Source organism: Polyodon spathula, chromosome 2 (genome assembly GCF_017654505.1).
Source record: "Polyodon spathula isolate WHYD16114869_AA chromosome 2, ASM1765450v1, whole genome shotgun sequence".
Lineage (NCBI taxonomy): Eukaryota > Metazoa > Chordata > Actinopteri > Acipenseriformes > Polyodontidae > Polyodon > Polyodon spathula.
The window spans coordinates 30,368,178-30,393,360 of NC_054535.1; the positions used below are offsets into that span (position 1 = coordinate 30,368,178).

The 25,183-nt window shown below is 38.3% G+C and overlaps 1 protein-coding gene across 1 annotated transcript; it reads left to right on the forward strand.

Moving 5' to 3' along the window:
- Window positions 1–16,472: 16,472 nt before the first annotated feature.
- On the forward strand, window positions 16,473–24,944 carry LOC121326435 (guanylate cyclase soluble subunit alpha-1-like). The gene is made up of 8 exons (XM_041269702.1): window positions 16,473–17,000; window positions 17,530–17,588; window positions 18,005–18,105; window positions 18,202–18,911; window positions 19,393–19,872; window positions 20,699–20,842; window positions 21,686–21,840; window positions 24,385–24,944. The coding sequence occupies exons 1-8, from the start codon at window positions 16,740–16,742 to the stop codon at window positions 24,590–24,592; spliced, it is 2,118 nt and encodes a 705-aa protein (XP_041125636.1). The 5' UTR covers window positions 16,473–16,739; the 3' UTR covers window positions 24,593–24,944.
- Window positions 24,945–25,183: the final 239 nt, after the last annotated feature.

Here is a 25,183-nt window from a genome sequence, read left to right on the forward strand (position 1 = left end):
CATATCAAAATAAAAGTAGAAAACAAAAGTTACAAATTGAATTTTTCAAAAGTTCATGTTTTACTGTGTGTGATACACTTTTTTTCAGGAGAAAGCTGTGTGGAAGCAAGAGAATGGTACAACCGTGTTTTTCTATATATTTTAGGCTGTTTTTCTTTTAGAAGGTTGAACTGAGTGTTCAATTCTTTATGGAGGAAAATATGCTAGCTCTCCTCATTGGTCGAGGTGGGGGTGGGTGCCTACCCAAACACACCACAAGGGGTGATCTTTCACACTGGTTATTTTATCTTGCATGCATTCTCTTCCCATAGTTAACTTGTTATCTGCACTTTGACATGTCTGCAAACACAACAGTGTGGTAGCTACTTCATAAATGCCATCTTTTATTTTCCATGTTTCTCAATATACTTTTCTATAATTTCTCCCATTTTCCTTAACCCTTTAAGGACCGGGATCATGTTAACACGATCATACTGAAGTGGGCTTCTAGGACGAGTTTCATTTTTGATGACTTACAGGACCAACGTACTTTGGAATACAGGCTTGAAACACATATATTATTAGATAGGGGAGGGACTGACATTAGTTTTTTTTTTTTTTTCATGCAACTGAGAGGGGCATTCAGTGTTTAAATGGTAAAGAATGTTTTGGCAGCACAGAGAGAAAAGACATCACAGCCTGCTTCAGACAAAGTTGTAAGAAAGACATGTAAAAATACTGTAAATCTGTAAATCTGATGTATTTTACATAGTTATATTAAAACATATATTCTGTCATGTGTTTAACACACACACACACACACACACACACACACATATATATATATATATATATATATATATATATATATATATATATATATACATATATGTGTGTGTGTGTGGCAGGGATGGGGTATTTTTTTCACACTATGCATAAGTATCAAGAAACTAGTGGAAATAAGCAGATACTACTTCATGAACTAAAGTTGTTACATTTTTTTCCCTTATTACTACTAATAATGAAATGAGTGTGTGGCAGAGCAAAGCTCTGCCCTTTAAATTGGCAGGGATGGGGTTAACTTCCCCTACCTGCCTGGGTTTATTATGTTCAGGTGGCTGGGGTTGATTAGTTGATTAGGTTGATTAACGATCAATCAGCGCCCAGCCACCTGATATAAAAGGAGGCCTCTGCTTCTCATTTGGAGAGAGGGAGCTGAGAGCTTCGGCCACGTCGGTGTCCTCTACCCTCGCTCCTCGACGGCAGAAGAGGCGGTCCGTCTTCCGGTTTCCCTCCCGACCAGAGGAGGTATCTCAAGGTCGCTCTCAGACCCTCAACGTCCGCGCCTCCAGCTCTCCTCAGAGCAGCGAGTGTCTCGGCCTCTCCGTCCTCCGCAGAGACGCAAGGCGAGATTCTCGGGTTCTCCCTCCGCCTCGACGGCAGTGCCGAGCTGTCTGGGTCCCCGTCCTCGAGATCCCGGAGAGGCGCTTCCGCTGCTCCCAGAGGCGGAGAGGGAGGAGGAGCTGCCGTCGCTCCCAGAGCCAGAGAGGGAGGAGGATCTGCCGTCGTTCCCAGAGCCAGAGAGGGGTGAGGAGCCGCCGTCGCTCCCAGAGCCAGAGAGGGTGAGGAGCTGCCGTCGCTCCCAGAGCCCGAGAGGGGTTAGGAGCCGCCGTCGCTCTCAGAGCCAGAGAGGGAGGAGAAGCCACCGTCGGCCCCAGAGCCAGAGAGGGAGGAAGATCTGCCGTCGCTCCCGGAGCCAGAGAGGGGTGGGTATCTGCCGTCGTCCCCAGAGCCAGAGGGGGGTGGGGAGCTGCCGTCGCGCCCAGAGCCGGGGGGGGGTGAGGAGCCGCCGCCGCTCTCGGAGCCAGAGAGGAGGGAGGAGCCGCCGCCGCTGCTCTGAGCCCGAGAGGGAGGGGCCGCCTCCGCCGCCTCCGCCACCTCCCGAGAACCAGAGAGGGGTGAGGATCTGCCGTCGCTCCCAGAGCCATAGAGGGGTGAGGAGCCGCCGTCGCTCCCAGAGCCAGAAGAGGGGTGATGAGCCTCCCGTCGCTCCCAGAGCCAGAGAGGGGTGGACCGCCGTCCCAGAGCCAGACAGGGGTGAGAGGACTTTCAGCATAGATGGAGTGAGTAGACTGCCGTCGCTCCCTCAAGCCAGAGAGGGAGACCGCCGCCGCGCTCTCAGAGCAGAGAGGTGAGGAGGACTGCCGTCGTCCGCATAGTCCAAGAGGGAGAGGAGCTGCCGTCGTCCGCGAGAGCCAGAGAGAGGGGTGAGGAGCCTTCCAGCGCTCCCAGAGCCCGAGGAGGGGAGAGCTGCAGTCGCTCTTCATGATCCAGAAGGGCAGGAGCCGCCGCCCGCTGCTCTCAAGAGCCGGAGAGGGGTGAGGAGGTGGTTGTGTAGAAAACTTGAATCCAGTGAAGGCATTGCCCAGCCTGGAAACTGTTATTTTTGTAAGTTTTGCTTTTTATCTTTTTGGTGTTTAAATTGCTTTGTTTTGGCCCTTGTGCCCTTTCATTTTTGTGTTTATTTATAATAAAATAGTTATTTTTTTGAACTGCAGTCTGTCTCTGGGCCTCTATCCACTCGCCAGCCTGCCACAGAGTAACTATTATTTTATTTATAAATATTTATTTTGAGAAAATAATCGAGAGTAGTGTCTATTATTGCTTATAAAGACCCTGTGAATAAACATGTATTATGACACTGCAATCATTCAGGTGAAACAATGTCTTGTAATCTGCATAAACATCAATATTGTTCAACAAAATTTTCAGGAAGTATTGTTTGGTCCCTTGGGTCATAGAATAACATGTGTTTATACATGTATCTCTAAGCAGAATATATAATAAAAAAACACTTTACATAAAAACAAAAAAAAATATTCAACAAAATTTTCAGGAAGTATTGTTTGGTCCCTTGGGTCATAGAATAACATTTGTTTATACATGGTATCTGATTCTGCTTTATACAGAATATATAATAAAAAAACAACTGGTCTGGTGGGTTCCCCGTGATTACCTAGAATGAACACGTCCTATGGCTTCTGAAGTACTTTATAATATTCCCCAGAGTGTTCTGGAAAGAAAAGGATACCATTTCAAAGATGCTACTGTAAAAAATGGATTTTAGGAAGAGTCAAAAAATGGCTGATCCTGGGGGAATCCTACTGAAAAATGTTTAGTCCTGAAAGCATTACTGGCAAAGAACAACTACGGCAAAATATACTGCTCCTATTTTACCGTTTTTTCTAGATGCAATGCACTGCTAGTCAATTCTAAAAATATTTTCCCTATTCACTCCCTTATGCTGGGAGTGAAAAATGACTGGCATGTCAATACGGGTATTCCCGACTTCTTATTGAAATTGAATAGCTGTGATTCTAGGCTTTTTATGTCTCAGATCCCTTTGTTGTCGCTAATTTGTAACTTAAAGCTTACTATCCAAATCCATGCAACAAAAATAAAATAGAACCATGTATGGCTTCACTTACAATCATTACAACATTGTCAGTACACTTCAATAACACATAACTAGGGGTCTACTTAAATCGTGGTAAATGTACGTATTTTTCACGGGTAGGTTATGTTATAAAATTAGGATTTCGCTGACATTTCACGGACCTGTTTAAACATTAAATAAACCTAAGCAGACAATATTTCAGAGCACTATGAAAGCATAAAAATAATGGTACTTGCTTCCTTACTAAAACAGAGTGCTGTCATTTGTTAGGCAAGCATGCAACATCCCCCTGCAGTTGCTGCCGACATTCTCTGTCTCTGTCTGGTGTGGACTTGCCCATACGTTGAGACTGCACGCCTGCATCCACTGAATTGGTGGGAAGTGTAAGGCAAAGCTTTGGCAAGTTATACAGATGTGGAAATCAATTAGAAACAGTCCCAACTTGGTTACCGAAGGGCATCTGGCATACTTTATAAAGGCAATATTCGTTGTCATGTTATTTGTCCCATCCAATAATTAATTGTATTAGTACATAGTCAAAACAAAGAAAAAGTGCCTATTTGGGTCTAAAATTCAAACTGCATTTAAAAAGTAAGCAGCAGGATGTTTGAATCAAGGTGGCTGTGTTAGAACGTACCTGTAGTACTGATTTAACTTGGCTACAACCGACAGGTTTTGCTGTTAGCTTACAAGGCCCTGAATGGATTAGCACATAGTTATTTGCAGGAGTTACTGACCCTGTATCTTCCTGAGATCACAGGATGCGGGGCTGCTGGTTATTCCTAGGGTCAACAAAAGCAACACGGGAGGTAGGGCTTTTTCTTGCAGAGCTCCTAAATTATATAATGCTATGCCTACATTTGTCAGGGAAGCTGGGACAGTTACAATTTTCAAGTCAAGACTAAAAATGCACTTTTATAAAATGGCTTTCTTATCTTATCATTAAATCCCATCACTGACCATGCCCGACTGCAGTGGTTAAGCACAATGAAGGATAGCAACACCTGGATAACTTTATGGTTTCTGACACTGCAACCCTTCATGTATTTCATGGTACACCGTGCAGGGAAAGATCACCAACATGCGGATTACTTTTCCCAGGACAGGGGTGTAATTGGCAAAGTAGATTCAGCCGAGTGCTCCTTCAGCTCCACTCTGAGCGGTGGGATATGTGACAGAGAGCGATAGAATCCGAGTCAACAATCTCCCTCCCAACCTGTGAGGGCACTGTATAACAGGAACAGTGTGCCCTGGACTGCATGGTTTGACAGTTCATTCCAGGGTCTGTCGGAAGTGGGAAGAACCTATAGAGTTACTGGAACTTTAGGTCAGGAAAGTGAGACTCACTATCCCCCCAAAAGATGGACCACCGGCTCCCCACTGAACCAGCACCTATGAAGACAAGCAAAGACTGTGTGCCAATGTATAACATAAAATCAGGAAGAGATAAACAATGACAAACAAAGTTGAACAAGCTATGTGATGGCCAGCCGCTTGGCGAAGTGGAAAAAAAACCCTCTGTTGTGAGGAAAACCTCTGGTGGTCCTGGTGGAGAGGCACAACCACCCCCCCCCCCCCACTCCAGGCATGCTAGCTATAGATTGATGTGCTGCAGTGATATCGGATGGCAGCGATTGGATGTAGGAGTTGACTGCTGAAGAGGACCAGCACCAAATGGTCTTGATCAGGTGATGGCTGATGTGGGCCCAATGTTGCAGCAAGATGTACCACATTCTGATGTATTTTCTTGCTTCTGTGAAGATATTTTTTCGTGAGAATCCAAGTTTTTTAGACTTGAGATGAGAGCGAGGGGGCGTGATATGAATGTACTGCCTTGGGGCATAATGCTGCAAATATGAATAAATGTTAGGGGTCTGTTATTAAAGGCATGGCTCCGAACTCTATATGAACAAATAAATTGACCAACCTTGTAAATAGTTCCAGTTAAAAACAATAAGTTGAACATTGTTCTTTCTTTTCTTTTTTTAACAACCGAGTTTTCAACAGAGCATTAGAACAACCAGTCAGGTAAGTACTACACTTTTTGATTTAAATATCAGTATACTAGTTATCTTTGTAGTCTTTCAAATTTTCATATGAATGTATGTCTGTGCTGTTTTGATGGTATCAGTATGCAAATAATGTTTAGTGCTGCCGTATTTATTTTTTTGTCCTGCTCTTATACATTCTGTACACTATACACTTTGCATTTATTTATACAGTTTAAAAAACTAAAATTAGAGTTTGGTAGTAAAAAAAGTTGCAAAGAGTAATACAAAAAAATGCGAAAAATGTGTTTTTCCTGAAATGAAATTGCTTTAAGGGAAATGCGATAGAATCAGGGCCATAGGTATAATGCGAATTGCAAAATTGAAGTGGCAGAGGGTGATAATGAGTTGACGAATGTGCTCAGAATTTTTGAGTGGGAGTCTGGCTTCGGATCTGACAGTGTCCCAGGTGATTTCAGAGGAATTCTAGCCGGGTTGCTGGGCCGATGAATTATGTCAAGAGTGGGACACCTACTGAAGAAAACAGGGATCACAGATGGGGATTGCTTGAGTGGGGGGGGGGATCCGAAGGTGGGGATATAAGGAGAAAGTTGTCTTGCATTGTTTTCCCAGCTAATCCTGTACAGGTGTTGGAAGGATAGATAAATGGGCATGACTTAAAAGCATCTAAAATATCTGCTTTTGTGAGGCAGGCACAATGGCTTGCCGTTTTATTGGATTTAATAGCATCAGAAGCTGTAATGTAACGAAGAGAGAATTGATAGTAGGGAATTGGAATTAGGGAGTTGAGACTGGAAGTGGAACTGCCTCTCAGGGCGGAAAGATCGATGATTAGGTGCTTTCCCAATGTTTTGCAGGTCACATTCCAATGGGGCTAATCCTGAAGATGGGGAACAGAGTTGGGAAAGGGCCGACTATGAATTCTTTGTCCATCTCTACTTGAATTACAGCCTTGCCAGCGTGAATTAGAGGCTCAGTGATTCTGGGCTCGGAGGAAGCAGAACAAAGATTTTTCATATGAATGGGACAGAGGGGGCCAACCAAGGCTTTTAAAGTAGGGCGAGTCTGTGGCCGTAGTGCGGTGCAGAGCTTGTGTGTGTCTCTGATCTCTGGGCAGTGCAGAGTGTATGTGTCTCTGTGACCTCCAGGCAGTGCAGAGCTTGTGTGTGTCTCTGATCTCGGGGTGATACAGTGTGTATGTGTGTCTGTGACCACGTGGCGGTGCAGAGCGTATGTGTGTTTGAGACCGCGGGGCAGTGTAGAGTGTATGTGTGTTTGAGACCGCGGGGCGGTGCAGAGTGTATGTGTGTTTGAGACCGTGGGGCAGTGCAGAGTGTATGTGTGTTTGAGACAGCGGGGCGGTGCAGAGTGTATGTGTGTTTGAGACCGCGGGGCGGTGCAGAGTGTATGTGTGTTTGAGACCGCGGGGCGGTGCAGAGTGTATGTGTGTTTGAGACCGCGGGGCGGTGCAGAGTGTATGTGTGTCTGTGACCGCGTGGCGGTGCAGAGTGTATGTGTGTCTGTGACAGCGGGGCGGTGCAGAGTGTATGTGTGTATCTGTGACAGCGGGGCGGTGCAGAGTGTATGTGTGTTTGAGACCGCGGGGCGGTGCAGAGTGTATGTGTGTTTAAGACCGCGGGGCGGTGCAGAGTGTATGTGTGTCTGTGACCGCGTGGCGGTGCAGAGTGTGTGTATGTGTGTGTGAGACCGCGTGGTGGAGCAGAGTGTATGTGTGTTTGAGACCGCGGGGCGGTGCAGAGCGTGTGTGTGTTTGAGACCGCGGGGCAGTGCAGAGTGTATGTGTGTCTGTGACCGCAGGGCGGTGCAGAGTGTATGTGTGTCTGTAACCGCGGGGCGGTGCAGAGTGTATGTGTGTCTGTGACCGCGGGGCGGTGCAGAGTGTATGTGTGTCTGTGACCGTGTGGCGGTGCAGAGCGTATGTGTGTTTGAGACCGCGGGGCGGTGCAGAGTGTATGTGTGTTTGAGACTGCGGGCGGTGCAGAGTGTATGTGTGTTTGAGACCGCGGGGCGGTGCAGAGTGTATGTGTGTTTGAGACCGCGGGGTGGTGCAGAGTGTATGAGTGTCTGTGACGTGGTGCGGTGCAGAGCTTGTGAAATTAGGAAGAAGTGAAGCCCTGGCTCACGCCTCTTGAACTTTTACTAAAGGTAACATTTATTTTAATATATAAGTCAGTGTACCAAAAATCAGTTTAATGGTTATAAATGTTCTTAGTATAATATTAATATGAAACTATTCTAAGAAATTTTAATGATTACAAAGAAGTGACTCAACTTGCAAATATAATGAAACACCAATATTGTTCTATCGATAACTGTGCTTGTTTAGAAAATGTAAACCTTTACATTTTGAATAAATGCAGAAAAAAATATAGGATCACATTAGGCAATGTCCGAATTATGGTCTTGTCACACCAGAGAGCTATGTATCTGTCTGTCAAACCAATGTGATGAACTATTATAGTCTGCTGTGGGCAAAGTAAACAATTCAGCAATACTTTCTGAACCTAACCTTCTCTCTTTGCACTTTGTCTCAAAAACTGTAAATTCCCCTTTTGGGATCTTGACTGCTTTTTTCTTCAATGAAGTGCATTTGCTGTTTCTAAGATTGATAACAAAGTATTTTTATTCAACATGTATGATGTGTACCGGATATACGTTCCAGCAAGGAATGTTTTGATAAGCAAGAGAAACAGTCATTGAGAAATGTCTGGCCTTTATGTAATTGATGAAAATGTGTTTCCTTCTTTTATTAATGTTTAAAGGAAATGGTTACACAAACAGCAGTATCACATACAGTAAATGATCAATTAAATGAAGACAGACAAGCAGATTCAAAATTAAATACTACTGAGCACTAACATAATGTTACGTATTTTTTAAATCCTGATTTTAATTAATAGAATCGGGAAATGAAAACGGTTACTGTACCTTAAGCCTAAAATTTAGTTTAAGCCGCATTGACCCCAGATCATGTTTAGTTTTCAACATTAATGCAACTCTTTCTGTTTTCTAATTAAAGTTTAGCCTTCCATGCACTGAGAAGGCAGACCTTGTTGATAACCCAAATCTTTAGCCTTGTCTTGTATTTGATGTCCTTGGGTCTATTACCATTATCCTTTATAGTAGTATGCTACTGAGGTCAAGCTAGCAGCCAGTTTCGAAATGCCAGTCAAGCTATCAGACACTTATCTTGCAATCAGACGCTTAACTTGTATAGATAGTTTCCCTGTTTCAGGCAGTGAAATTCTTCACTCCGAGAGATTTAGAATTGCACTGGAATACGAGCCATGAAATACACGTTCATACATTTTCAAAAATAATGAAAAACTTAATATTTAATAAGTATGAAATAAATCTCACTAATAGCTTATTCTAACACAGTCAAAGGACGTTTCTATGTTGTTTAAATTATTGAGAACAGACATTTTTGCTGCTTGTTATTAAAATGTATTTCACCAAAACACTGTGTGTGTGTGTGTGTGTGCGTGCGTGCGTGCGTGCGTGCGTGCGTGCGTGCGTGCGTGCATAGCCGTTATAGGCAAATTATGCAGATCTGCACCTACAGTAAAAAAAAAAAAAAAAAAAAAAAAACATCCATTGGACCCCACTAATTTCATTACAAATGTGTTATACACATGCCCCTCTCCAATATATCACAGTAATAAGTTATTTTACCCCCCCCCCCCCCCCCAAAAAAAAAAATATATATGGTTAATGTGGTAGGGTAGCACTGCGGTCATGGTTGGTCAGTGGCAGGAATAGCACATATTGAGTCAAAGACTGCAGTTAAGCATAGGTGCCATTCAAGTTACTTATTAATTGTTATTGCTAACTTGAAATACGTAACTGTTCAAGCTGAAAACAAGAAAAAAAAGGTCTAATTAAGTAAATTATCATTTCAATTAAAGGTCTAGTTAAGGAATTGAGAGCTCTGTTGGAATGAAAACCAGCAGCCACAGGGGATCCCCAGGACCGAGTTTGAGAAGCCCTGACTTCGAACATACTTAGGCGACATGACCACCATGACTACAACGGAAGCCGGCAACAATCGCTTACTCTGCAAAACAGAAGACAACATCAGATGGTAACATATGCAGTTCAAGCCTGCCCAGTCAAGAAGCATCCCCATCATCAAAAACAAAATAGTGGATAAATTGTTCTACATTGATTGAAAGACCATTCCAGCTGTTTCAAAAAAGTCTGCAAAGTCTTGGGAGGTGGTAAGGCAGTGATTTAAAGGATACAGTCTGAGTGAGAAAGATTAAACAACAGACAAGGATAAGGGCTGAAGAGGATTGACAGAACTGCACTGTTGGGGAAGTTTAAAGTCTGGTGCTTTCAGTTTGGTGTTCTTCCAAACTTGCTGTGGCCACTTACTGTGTACGAGGTTTCCCTTTCAACAATAAAGACTGGAGGCCCTGATTAACCCATACATGAGAAAATGCCTTAGTAGGGTAGCACTTTTAGGTAAGGGGAAAGTGCAGTTGACATACTCAGCTCTAAGGGAGAAATTAAAGTGTGTTAAGGTTCAGCTGTAGAAGACACTAGTAAAATTGCGTGACAAGTATGTGAAAGGGTGGCAGCAAAGGACACAGTGGAAGATGCAAAGGCTACCCTTCGCATCAACGACATCATGGGGAAAGCACAACAGGGAAGAGGATGCCTGTGGTCAGTCTCAACAAGCCTTGTTCTCCTGGCAGAATTCTATGGATGGCATACTAGAGGAGGGAACTCCAGCATGCTGTTAGCTGCTGAGGTGGAACAGCGGGGGAGGAGAATTTGGGTTTATCCAGTACAGGTGGGTTGAGAATCTGTGTTTATCCAGTACAGGTAGTTGAGAATCTGGGTTTATCCAGTACAGGTGGGTTGAGAATCTGGGTTTATCCAGTACAGGTGGGTTGAGAATCTGTGTTTATCCAGTACAGGTGGGTTGAGAATCTGGGTTTATCCAGTACAGGTGGGTTGTCGGGACTTTGTCACACACTCCATGACCCAGCTTCTCAGAAATACTGTATTCAGTGGACAGGAGTTAAGGCATATGTTGAAAACTCTTTCTGAGGAAGCAGAAAGTAGTAGAAACTGGCTGGTTGAGGAGGAAAAAGGCTGATTGGGGACCTCAAAAGAGAGGTAATGGAGGAAGTTAACATCAATGAAAAGGAATGGATGGCTAAGTTTAAAGAGTAAGTAGAGGGGTTCTGGAAAATATAGCACTTTACGTCTCCATGTGTTGCTACAACTTTAAATTATGTATCTGTGACAGGATAGCAGGATAAATGAAATGATTATTTGAGCTGTTTTCCAGAAAGAATTGTTAATAAAATATTTTGTCAAAGAAGTCTTGAATTCAATATTATTTCACTGTGATACATCAACAAAATAAATGTAAAAATATAAATATCAAATTATGGAAATTATGGAGGTGGAAGACCATTTAAAGCCTTATAAGTTAGCAGAAACATCATTCTAAATCTAACCGGTAGCCAATGCAAAGATGCCAGCACCGGGGTGATATGCTCTCACCTCTTGACCCGAGTTAAAATTCTAGCATTTTATACAATTTGAAGACAAGAAATAATGTTGTGGTTAGTCCCAATGAAAAGAACATTGCAATCGTCATTCCTAGAGGATACAAAAGCAGGCATTAATCTCTCTGCATCCTGCCTGGAACGAATACCTCTCAGTCTTCTAATATTTCTTAAATGAAAAAAGGAAATTTTTGTGACATTTTTAATGTGTGCTTGGAAAGAAAGTTCTGTATCAAATATAACACCTAGGTTTTTTACTTATGCCCTAAAATCTGTACAGAGTCCATCAGATAAAACGTTCAATCAAATGTGTATCTTCATGTTTTCTCTGAGGCCCCTGTATTATCACTTCTGTTTTGTCTGAATTTAACATTAAAAAGTTTTTAAACATCCTGTTCTTAATGTCAGCAAGACAGGTATTCAAAATGTTAGCAGCATATACATAGTCCTGTTTGAGGGGCAAGTAAAGCTGAGTATCATCAGTGTAACAGTGGAAACTAACTCCATGTCTACAAATAATGTCACCCAAGGGTAACATATAAAGAGAAAAGAAATTTGGGCCAATAATTGAACCCTGAGTGACCCCACAAGTAACCTCTGATAAAAAGGAGGTCTCCTCTTCAATTTTTATAAACTGAAATTTGTTTGAGAGATAGAAGCGGAACCGAGAGAAGACAGTGCCTGACAATCCCACCAAATGTTCAAGACAATCAATTAAAAGAGTGATCAATGGTATCAAAAGCTGTACTTAAATCAAGTAAAACAAGAACTGAAGGTGAGCCCAAGTCAGAGGACAGCATTCACTACTCGGATTAGTGCTCTCTTAGTACTATGATAAGGCTTAAACCCAGACTCAGAAATATTCTGTGCATCAAGAAATCTTTTGAGCTGATCAGCCACTACTCTTTCTAACACTTTGGACAGAAAAGGGAGATTGGAAATACAGTGATCTGCTTTCTGCAAACTTTCAATTAAAATATAATTTGGCATTTTGCTGTACTAATATAACAAACTATGGGTTATTACTTTATATGAATTATCATATTATGCACACATGCAAGTATGTACTATTATGCACACATGTACTTTTTTCTTTCAAGTAGCATATATCTATAATCATTTGTGCAATATATTTTAATAGCAAATATATATATATATATATATATATATATATATATATATATATATATATATATATATATATATATATATATATATAATCTTCCACACTATTACAGTTTTATTACAGGTGACATTAGTTTATCTCTAATGTAACCAACATTTTCATTTACGTTACAAATTCCAGGCTGCTCTGATAAAGTCACAATTTCTGGGCCACTCTGGTCTTTAGATAAAGTCCCAAATTCTGGCCCACTTTGCATTTTAGAATTCAGCGCAGTTTTTGGGAGTTTTTATTCAGTTTTTATTCTGCACAGCTGATGGTCGAGTTTCTAAGTCATGCATGTACAGTTTACCATAAACTGGATCGTGAATTCATTTAAGAGTAACCCTTGTACATGCATCAAAGTTAATGTATTTTTTACTCTCCCCAGAAAACATTATTTTTTGTGAAGAAACAGAAATAAAATGTAAATGTTAAAAAAATGTATTTCTTTATTACAATGAAGAAACTACATTGCACTGAAATAGATACATTAAAATAAATTAACGCAATAATTGTCCTTAATTAAAGGCTAATGTTAAAACACATGTCCTTTTTATTCCAAAGAAATGACATCTCATTTTCTTATGTAATAGCCATCAATATATTGTAGCACTTCAGGTTCTTTTTGGGACAGAACTGAGACTGAAACTGTGAGTATATGAAGGCTGTTTATTTTTTACAATAATGAAATAATCACACAATAAAATCATAAAGTGAGGGAAGGGTAATGGGAGTCGAAAATGAAAATAAATGATTGTAGTAGTTTTTTTTAACCTACCCTTTCTCACTATCTCTCTGTCTCCCCTGAAAACAACCTTCTCTCACACTCTCGTCTTCCCTGGTTAGGTGAGGATGGGGGTTGGGGGGTTGGGTGGGCGGGAAGAACCCAAAACTGTACCCCAATTCACCACAACCACACCCACCATGTAACCCCTGCATGCACACAACACCATGCAACCCCTGCACGCATACACCCACCATGCAACCACTGCGCACACACACGCACACACCCTCTAAACTATCCTGATTCTCTCCCCTCCCCCCCAGGATTGCTACAATATAGTCATGCTTAGAAGTTAATTAGACCTCAAAATTAATAGAATGGCAGAGTTCAATATATTGTATTCACCTATCACATGAAAATAAATAAATAAATAAAATAAAGGCCTATATCAGCTCTTTCACTTATGGGTTTTAAGAGACCAATGCCCTTCAACAGCTTAACACAAATACTATTGTATTGTATTGTATTGTATTGGCAAAATATTCCTTATCTATTACTGATATTTTAAACTATAGGCTATAGATAATGTTTAAACAGTTGGACTATGCAAATATAATGGCTAAATTCCAATTCAGGCACTTACAATCTGGCCTACCTAAATTTCCTCCTGTAGTTCAATTGGCTGAGCAATTCCTCACTCCTCCCACTTTAACCTGCATCAGTGTGCTGGCAAAGTAAACAGCTGCTGCGTGTAAAGAGCTTTGGTATCCTATGAGATGAAATGTGCTATAAAAATCCAAAGGATCATCTTTCATTTAAATAAAGAGCTTTTTAAAACTAGGGGTACAGTAATTTTGGGAGTTCAAAGTGTTTGAAGACCCTGGGTCAATCACCCTCAAAAGGGTGAGAAAGGGTGATCTGTCTAGTATGGTGAGGGGTTTCTAAACCCCCAAGGTCTTGAAATGTGGTATGCTGGCAGCATAAGCAGCTCTTGAATGGCTTCTGGAGTTCAGAACCCTCCATTTGTGTGAAAGAACTGATATTCCATTGCTTATCAGTGCCCACTTTGGGATGCTGGTACAGGGTACAGCAAGTTTCTTCTTGTTTTTTTTTTAAAATTTATTTTATTTTTATTTAGCACATTGTTATCTCAAACTCAGCTGTGGGTAAACACAAAATGCAATACTGGTTGTTTATCATTGGGCTTGCTACTCTCTACCAGCCTTTAAAGCTGCAATTAACATTGTTAAATCAACTAAATTTCTTAATTACATCACAGATATCTGACAATGATGAAATGAGCTGAAACATGTTTCTAGCTATACATTCCTTGAACAACACTGTTTGCTTTACACTAATTGTAAGGAAGATGTAGGCACTACACTACACACTGCTTGTTTCATAAAATACACACATTCTGCCTGGAGAAGAACATACAAAATGCAGAATTAGCAAGAAACAATGGGGGGGATTCATTCAGTGTTTGAATTAAAAAGGGTGCAATATAACTCTGGTGATAAGGAGCAATGAATCTGCTAGCAGGGGTCTCCAATCCTGGTCATGGAGGGCCGGTGTCCCATCTTGTTTTTGTTCCAACAGTACCCTAAATTAAGTAATTCAGGGTACAGTTGGAAAACAACCAGGAGGGACACCAGCCTTCCAGGACCAGGATTGGAGACCCCTGTTCTAGACAGTTATTAGATGGTACAGGTTGATACATTTAACCTTGTTTAACCCGTTGGTGACTACGCTGTTTTTGACTATTTTTACAATGTTATTTCCCATAGACTCCTTTGGCACGCTTCATTTAAAGTTAAACACACAAATATACTTTTTTGGGACGATTGTTACAAAAAATAGACTGGGTAGACTGGTGCTGTTCTTGCAATGCCAACTGTCTTTAAATGGGCATTTACGTGCCATGATTCCAGAGATATGCTTATAAATGTGGAATTTTCAACTTTCATTTTTATTAAATTTTTTTGCCATAGACATGCATGGGAGGTGGGTGAGCTCTTATTTGACTGGTCCTCTGGTCTTGGTAACTAGAGGTGAGTTAAGGTTGTGTACAACCTTACCATCCCATTTCCTGACTTTTGTGATTTTGAATTGTAGCTTTAACGTTATTTTAACAAAGTTTTTGTTCTATATATATTGTAGCGATCTAGACTATTTAAAATGTGTTATATGTTATTCTGTTGCTGTTCCCTGTTTTGTCAATGTGTTGAGCGCCAGTGTATGTGACAAGTGCACCTGTGGGGCGGGGGCGGGGGCGGGGGAACGTGATTGAGTCGTGGTCCCAGTGTGCTTGTGAATGTTGTTCAATAACGTGTCTTGTTATGTCTAAATGTTCTATGTTTTTGCTGGGTTTTGGGGTATAAAGGGGCAGCTTGCACGTTGATGTGGGCTGTGTTGTTGTATGCTGACCACCTCAATAAAACCTGAATGAGATCTTGCTGCAATGGGCTGCCTCCCTTTTTTAATATATATATATATATATATATATATATATATATATATATATATATATATATATATATATATATATATTTGTGTGTGTGTGTGTGCATGTGTGTGTATTGTTTGTTTTGTAAAATAACCCATGCATATAGGTTGATATCCAACTATTCTTCTCTTGTAAAAATTTTTTATTTTACATTTTGTTACGTGTGTGTTTAAAAATTTACTAATTTTTTATTAAATGAAGTCCTGTAAAAACCCCTTTTTCAGGAAGTAGTCGAACAGTCTTCTTTCTCTTTACATCTGTATATATATAATACTATATATATATATATATATATATATATATATATATATATATATATATATATATATATCTATATATACACACACACACACAGTATGTGTGTGTGTTTTTAGTAAGCAGCATCATTCGTCGTTTTACAGAAGAGTCTTTAAGAAAGTTCTTTCAGAAGTTCAACTTTTACTTTTTTCGTTTTTTTTTTTTTTTTTTTTTTTTAATGTATGAAAGTGTATTTCATCGCGCGTTTTATTCCAGTGTCTCTCGGAGTGAAGAATTTCACTGCCTGAAACAGGGAAACTATACAAGTTAAGCGTCTGATTTGTGATTGCGAGGTAATTGTCTGATACTAGCTTGACCTGCATTTCGAAACTGACCGATATAGCTTGACCGCAGTAAAATGTAAAGGTTTCATTGTCGTTTGCGGTAAGTCAGCACATTGAGTTACAATTTATTTATTTTTAGCATGAAATAAACAACAACAACAACAACAACAACAACAACAACAATAATAATAATAATAATAATAAATAATAATAATAATAATAATAATAAAACATTGAGTTACAATTGAAATGTTACCTGCACTTTACCAAATCGCATACAGAGAAGTCCTATTTTGCTACAAGGATCGTGTCTTCTGTTGTTGTCTGCGCAATTTAAACCTGCTTAGTACTCATCTGCCAAAAGCCTCATCATTCACTGCACTTCATATTTTCGATCAGTTTCAGTTAGCTCTTCTTCTTCCCTTACATGGGAAGCTCCACCTAGAGTACTCTTGATTTGTCCTGTTAGGTCCTGTGTCGTCTTTCATTGGCTTGTGGCTTCGGCGATCACTTACCTCTGTCAACTTACTATGAATATGTGTATTTGGATGCTTCAGCGATTTTTGCTCACTGGAAGTAGAGAGAATGTTACATAAGAGAGTAATGCAACATTTTGGGTTTACTTGATAGGAAATGCTTTCGTTTGGGAATTGTATTTGCCATATATGGGACAATGAATTGCGTTTGAAAGAAAAAAGGACATTTACGTTTTAAAAAAATAATATATAGTCTGCAGTATATACAAGGGAATTGGACACAGATTGCGATCAGCATGTTTTGTGCTAAACTCAAAGAACTCAAAATTACCGGAGACTGTCCATTCTCCATGCTGGTGGGAAATGAGGACCCTGGTGATTTTGATGAATCTACTGCTATAAATCAACTAGATGTCACATTACCAATTTCGAAAGAGGTGTGTGGAACAGTGCCTGGGATACGACCACAGCGCAAAACAAGCCCGAGCAAAGTTAATCTGCATACACTTGGAGAAAGCATTCGCAAATTAGTGTGTCCAGAGGTAAATATAACCGCAGTAACATGATGCTGTCTTGTAATTATGATTAATAATATCCTCATTGCATTTCTGCCCCAAAATCATCATCATCATTGAATATATTTCTATGTGGCTCTGCTTGTTATTATCCACAGCATTATGTAACATTTAGCTTCGCCGTTAACTGTTTGTTTATGCACTCTTTAGAAAAGAAATATTTTTTATCAAAATAGTTTATTATATATTATCAAAGCAGAATTGATAATGTCTTAAAATTATGTGGTACTGTTACTTTCCTCGATTGGAAATGAACAAAATTGATTAAAAAAAAAAAAAAAACCGTAATAACTAAAATTTTACCAATGAACTTAGATAGACATCTATATGTATATATATACCTATATATATATATATATATATATATATATATATATATATATATATATATATATATGTGTGTGTGTGTGTGTGTGTGTGTGTGTGTGTGTGTGTGTGTGTGTGTGTGGTTTTGTGTGTGGTGTTCGTAAAGCCTTTAATATTTAACAAAAAGTTTTTTTCCAGTTTTCAGAGGTTGCATATTGCCTTTCAAAGAGTACTTAGACAGCATAAAAACTTCGAAGCAACATGGTAAGACTGATTAATTTATGCCCTTATTTAAATTCTCACCTACTTTAATTGAAATAAACAATAAAGTTTTTCATTATTGTAATGGTGGGAAATAAAATTTTAACATTACCATGGCAAAATATGACTCTGAGTATTAACTTTATATATATATATATATATATATATATATATATATATATATATATATATATATATATATATATATATATATATATATAGCGTATATGTATGTGTGTGTGCGTGTAACATGAATAATTCAACATGGTAGTGAAGAATATTGTGATCAACTTAGGACCTTTGTTTTTTCAACAGAAAATCACTAATATTTGGAATTCAGCTTAAATATCAAATAAGCTATTTAAAACTATGAAAACTGCTATAGAATAATAAACATTGTATTACCTTTTTTTCTGCAGTCCTGGTACTGTTTATGTAGATGTTTGTCAGGATGCTTGCAGGAACCTTGCGAATACAGAGACATTCATAGAAGTAATAAACACTTACTCTGTAAAATCAGGTAAAGTACTGGATTATTCTTCAGATTTTTTAAACTATATCATGCTATTTAATTATTTTTTTAAACAATGTATTTCTTCCTTCAAATCAATTTCAGGAATACCAATGGATGCTATCAAACTTTTACTTGGTGAAGAACTGTTTAAAATATGCTACGAGGAAGATCATCACATTTTACATGTTGTCGGGGGAACTCTCAATGACTTCTTAATCAGTTTCAACGTCCTGCTTAAACAAAGTGCAGGTACTTCACAAAATGCAGACTGTAATGAAAAAGAAGCCTCAATACTTTGTTTGGAGAAAGACCCAGGACTTCTAACTGTGTACTACTTCCATCCTAATAAAACAACAGGGTTATTCTTCTCAGGTATCCTTAAGGCAGCAGCCTGTATACTGTACCAGACTGACGTTGAAGTGTCTTTGGATCAAGCATGCTTCAAAGAACGCCTCCATGAGTTTTACCAACAGCCCTATTTGCTGTATTCTGTTTTGGTTAAGAGCACCAAGGTCTTTGCTCCTAGTCCATTAAAGACAGTCTCTTCAGTTGAAATCCCCATGTCTCTGTTTTGCCAGACTTTTCCGTTTCATGTCTTGTTTGATCAGGACATGACTTTACTTCAAATTGGAGACGGTCTGAGGAGGCGCTTGAATCGAAAAGATGTTCAAAGGAGGCCTACTTTTGAGGAATATTTTGTCATTGTGTCCCCAGGAATTAGAAGTACCTTCCAAGGGATCCTGACCATGTTAAACACACAATTCATTTTAAGGATAAAGCAAGGAAACAATAACACTGACAGTACTCCTCAGGTATTTAGACATGCAGTGAATGATGTGGAAATCGCCACAGCAGCTTTACTTCATATATTTGAATTAATTTTGTTTAATGTTGGATAAGACTTTTTGAACTTATAAAATGTATACCAAAACATTTGTGGGTTAGACTTATACGATTTTTTTTAGGTTGGTTACTAAAAAGGTATGCAAAAGAAACTTGGAAAAGCGGACAGTACAAAAACCACAAAACATTTAATCTAATTATTTTAAATTACTAGGTTGTATCGTAAACCTGACATGAATTACAAAATAGGAGATAACATGCAAAAATGTGATTGGTGATTTTGTATCATTTCTATCATTTGCCTGTTTACTAATGTTGACTGCAGTGTTTTCTTCCTGCAAATAAAATTTTACATAATTATACAATCATCTGAATGATGTACTATATGAAATCAAAACAGTATTCGTTGTTAATTATACATACTCTCTTTTTTCCCTTCCCCTTCTCAAGCTCATGGATCTGAAGGGTCAGATGATCTACATTTCTGAGTCCATTTTGTTCCTGGGATCCCCTCGTGTTGACAAACTAGAAGAGCTGACTGGTCGAGGATTGTATCTCTCAGACATACCGATCCACAATGCACTTAGGGATGTGGTTTTGGTGGGTGAACAAGCCAAGGCACAGGATGGGTTGAAGAAAAGGTTGGGAAAAGCTAAGGCAGCTCTAGAACAAGCCCACCAGGCCCTGGAAGAGGAGAAGAAAAAGACAGTCGATCTTTTATTCACGATATTCCCCGGTGTGGTTGCCCAGCAGCTATGGCAGGGGGAACACGTTCAAGCCAAGAAGTTTGACAATGTCACAATGCTTTTCTCTGACATAGTAGGCTTCACTGCCATCTGTGCCAAGTGTACACCCATGCAGGTTATCACGATGCTGAATGAGCTTTACACTCACTTTGACTACTATTGTGGAGAGCTGGATATCTACAAGGTGTGGTAACATTGGTCTTAGCACATATCTTTCTCAGTTTAACAACTTTGAGTCAAGAAGGTTTGCTTTTTCAAATGTGGGGGTGAATTTAGTGAATGTACTTATATTTGACATTACGTACTGTTACTAAAGTATTTTGTGCATGCAGACATTCTCAAGTGGAGGGGAGTAAAATGACTTTAGTAACATTATTCCAGCTGACAATAACCCAGGAGAAAAAATGTCAGGACAATCACAATGTGCAACAATATGTAATGCACAGTAGCAATAAGTAGAGAATATGCTATGAAAGTCAAGGGGTGGGCACTAATTCATTCATGTAACAGAAGAAAAGTACACACACACACACACACACACACACACACACACATATATATATATATATATATATATAGCATTAGTAAATTGTCCCATATTATCATTATAATATCACACAATTAATATGCAACGTTGGCCTAAACATATTTTCCATATGGGACAAGAGAAAGCATACTTATTGTAGGTTAAGAAGATGAATTTTTTCAGAACAAAATAATGCAATTTATCCTGTGCATTTTTTGTTTATTGTGTTTCCCATGATTTCGTACAAGAATAATATTTGCGTTAGTGAATAACTTTAACAATCAAATAAAGGGCATGATTTTTAAATTTTATGTTGTTATTTTCAAGTTCAACTCTGTTTTTCTTTTTCTGGGAAGGAGGACAAAAATGTATATCTCAGAATACTACTGATTGGAAACCTGGAATGTAAATGTGTTGATAATCAATCAAGCTGGGCTGGACTTAATTTACATGCCATTTGCAGCTAAAACAGTATTTATTTCAGGTGGAGACAATTGGGGATGCATATTGTGTGGCTGGTGGCTTACACAAGGAGAGCCAGACTCATGCTGTTCAGATTGCGCTTATGGCTTTGAAAATGATGGAGCTATCCAGTGAAGTAATGACCCCTGAAGGAGAGAGTATCAAGGTGAGTACAAGCACCATTAAACAATAATCATGCTAGCAGTACACTCCTGATAATCTATTTTTCAAAGAAATAAATGCACTGTAGGGGTAAGTTGAAAAGTTAAGAGGAGCTGTGCAAACAGATAGATGTGGTACATAATTGAAAGTAAAATATCAACAGCATTACAGTTGACAAAAACTGTAGTAAGCCATAAGGACAATGTACCACTATATTTTAAAAGTCTTGTTGAAATACCATTAAGCTTTTTATAATGTGTATTCATAATGTCACTCTAGCTTGTGTTATATTTATTTTAACAGTGTACAATTATATGTAACTAAGGTGCTGCTATCTTCATAGTACCAAATAGTAAACAAATAACAAACTGATAATGATAATTAAAGCTGTTTAGCTAGCATAACCTAATTGCAATTATATTTATCATGGTTTCAGTTTTTTATTTATTTCTTATTGCAAGTTATAAGTTTAGGCAGCCTAATTACTGTAAATGTATTATTCTGAAGTGTTCAAAGTTATGTTACTAGAATATTTAGATTTGTATCCTAATGTGTGTTGCTGCAACTGGCTGCCTTCTTGTTAGAAGGCCTATGTTTTTTGCCATGCTTGTTTGCTTCCTCTTTTCTCATAAGTCAAATCTTTGATGTGTCACATTGTAACTCTGCTGAGTTAATCAGTTTCTAGATATTGTGTAGGAGCATATACGGGTCAGCAGATCTGAGAGCTCAATTTATGAAGAATATGAAGTGGAAACCCCAAAGAATGTGGCATGGTTAGTTGGAGAACAACTTTCTTCTTTATTATGTGGTAAGAATTTGTTTATGAAGTAATGTGCTTTGTTTTCAGATGCGAATAGGTCTTCATTCTGGCTCCATTCTTGCTGGAGTTGTCGGTGTTAAAATGCCTCGATACTGTCTCTTTGGAAACAACGTAACACTGGCCAATAAATTTGAGTCTTGCAGTGTTCCAAGAAAAATCAATGTTAGTCCAACAACATACAGGTACTGTACAATACATAATGTAATCAATCAATCAATCAATTTTATATAGTGCTGTTCACAAAGCGCTTTACAAGGATAAAAACAACATATTACAAAAACAACAATAAACAAACAAAAAAACCAGAATAAAAACAAAACAGTGAAATATATAAAAAAGGTAAACAAAATTAGGATATTTAAGCTATATTATAAAGCTATATTCTCTGATTGTGATAGGCAAGTTGTTCTGTAATTTTGCTGATATAATTAAAAGATCTACCACCTGAGTTTTTATTTTTTTTCTGAATAATAGACACAGACAGGGGTGCCATCACGGGGTGATATGCTCTTGTCTCTTGATCCGAGTTAAAATTCTGGCAGAGACATTTTGTACAAGTTGGAGGCGAGAAATAATGTTCTGGCTAGTCCCAGTGAAAAGACCATTATAGTAATAAGTCCTAAAGGATATGAAAACATGCATTAATCTCTTTGCATCCTGCCTGGAGACAATACCTCTCAGTCTTGCAATATATATATATATATATATATTTTTTTTTTTAACTTTTGCTCTAAAATCTGTAGAATCCATTAAATAAAACATCAAACAAATGTGTATTTTTGTTTTTGTCTGAGGTCCCAGTATCATCACAAATGTTTTTTTTTTCTGAATTTAACATTAAAAAGTTATTAAACATCCAGTTATTGATGTCAGCAAGGCAGGAGTTCAAAATATTTGTAGCAGATACATAACTCTGTTTGAGGGACCAGTAAAGCTGAGTATCATGAGCATAACAGTGGAAATTAACTCCATGTCTACAAATAATGTCACCCAAGAGTAACATATAAAGAGAAAATAAAATTGGGCCAAGAATTGAACCCTGAGGGACCCCATAAGTAACCTTTGATAAAAAATGAGGTCTCCTCTTCAATTTTTATAAACTGAAACCTTTTTGAGAAATAAGACCAGAACGATGATAAGGCAGTACCTGACAATCAATTAAAACAGAGTGATCAGTGGTGTCAAAAGCTGCACTTAAAATCAAGTAAAACAGCAGAACATCACTTACTTCTCGAATTAGTGCTGTCTCAGGCTTGAAACCAGACTAAAATTTCTCAGAAATTTTCTGTGCATCAAGAAATATATATTGAGTTGGCCAGCCACTAGTCTTTCTAACACTTTGGACAGAAAAGGGAGATTGGAAATAGATCTGTAGTTATTAGGAGCAGTAGGATCAAGGGTGGGCTTTTTAAGAAGGGATTTTACTACTGCAGTCTTAAACAAGCCTGACACAATACTTCATAAAAGCAAACTGTTGATAATGTTTAAAACTGATATTATAGTAGGAAGTAAAGTAGGAATAGGATCTAATGTGCAAGTTGTGGGTTTCATTTTTCTAAATAAGGAATCCAACTCTAGTTCAGACGTCAAGGAAAAATAATCGAGGATTTGTTTAGGTTCAGTATCAGTAATTTTGTTTGTAGACAAGGCTTGATTTAATACGGAGTTACTCATCTCATTTCTAATATCATCCACTTTTTTGTTGAAGTGATTCATAAGTTCACATCTTACTGAGAGAGTATTCTGTGTGACACATTCCGATTGCGGATTTGTTAATTTTGCTATCGATTGAAAGAGAAATCTGGGTTATTCCTATTTTTATCAATAAGATTTGATAAGTAAACTGATCTAGCTTGAGACAGTGCAGCCCTATATTTAGAAACACTATATTTCCAATTGAGACAGTGTACCTGGAGTCCAGTAGATCTCCATCTGCATTCTAGTTTACAACAAATACGTTTGTACATATTGTACAGCTTGTACATTGTACTAACAGCTAACATCAATCAAAGTGCTTTTTTTTTTTTTTTAGAAGTTGGTTGTTTTGGTTTCTATGAAGTAGTGTTAAAGAATGTAGATGGTGGACGATTACACCGTGTAACAATTTTTTTTTTTTTTTGTTCCTGGGTAGTAAGTGTTATTTCCTAATTGCTTATGCCTCAAAAGTATAGAACATGGCTATTATTCCCCACAAACTTTGCTTTTGTGACCAGGACAGTGATATTTCAAAATATCACTATTTCCAATGGTAAAACGGGTAAATGTGTGTCTTTTCGTTCACATAAAGTCAGAAAAAAACATATGAATCCAAATTAACATGTATTTATACTAGAGTAATACAAAAATGACTACAAAAGATTTAGATTTTTTAAGATTGACGATTATACTGTAAATTTACAGGACACACATTTGCCCGTTTTCCCATTGGAAATAGCGATATTTTGAAATATCACTGTCCTGGTCACAAAAGCAAAGTTTGTGGGGAATAATAGCCATTTTCTGTACTTTTGAGGCATAAGCAATTAGGAAATAACACTTACTACCCAGGAACAAAAATTGTGTCACATAGTGTTATCAGTCCAAATGGATATGTTTACATTACCACACTATAGTCAGTTTGGTATATAAAAAATAAATTAATTAAATTGAAGTTACGTTCCTGTGTAAATATACCATGGTAAATATTTATAGCAACCACAAGTAATGTGCCTCAATTTTATTTTCAGGCTTTTAAAAGACCACCCAGGATTTGTTTTTACACCGAGAACAAGACAGGACCTCCCATCAAACTTCCCCAGTGATATTCCTGGTATCTGCTACTTCTTAGAGGCATTCAGCCAATCTTCTAGAGCCAGGTCTGCATCTGAAAGTGGAGACCACAGACTCAGCGATACAAACATTATGGGAACAGCTGAAAACAGCTCTAAGGACTGATTGTACCTAAGAATAACTGTTTGAAATTACCGATTCTAATAAAGAATACAACAAATCTACATTTTAAAGTAACAGAGGCATATTTGAGCACTTTAATATTCCATTCACCTGTGGTATAAAATAGAAACTATAAAATGGGTTGTATTGTTTAATTGTGTTTTCCCCAGTGTAAACACATATTTTTGTACAGTGTTATTTCATATTGCACAACATATTTTACTCAAGTTATATTCACAATGGAAAGTAGTATTTTTCAGAATGATTCGGTTCATAGCATTGTTTCTGACAATCCAATGTGAACAATAATAAAAATGTTTCAGTGCCACATTTCCAGCCAAACAATTATTCAATAGGGTTCAATTAATATTTGTTTTACAACCATGTTTTTAAAACAATAGAGGTATTTTTGATGAATATAAATGAGCAGGAGTTAAGTATCGAATCCTTCTGCAGAAGAAAAATGAGAGTGCAACTGTGACTGTCCCTAAGGAAACTTTTTTGGTAAGTCATTAAAACTGAAGGGCTCAAAGATTTTTGATATTTTGTATTACCATACCTTCACTACACACACACACATATTATACATATATA

Coding starts and splice junctions, on each gene's coding strand:
- LOC121326435 (XM_041269702.1), top strand. CDS start 16,740: ATGTTTTGTGCTAAACTCAAAGAACTCAAAATTACCGGAGACTGTCCA. Junction 17,589..18,004: donor AAAAACTTCGAAGCAACATG/GTAAGACTGATT, acceptor TTTTTTCTGCAG/TCCTGGTACTGTTTATGTAG. Junction 18,912..19,392: donor ACACTGACAGTACTCCTCAG/GTATTTAGACAT, acceptor CCCCTTCTCAAG/CTCATGGATCTGAAGGGTCA.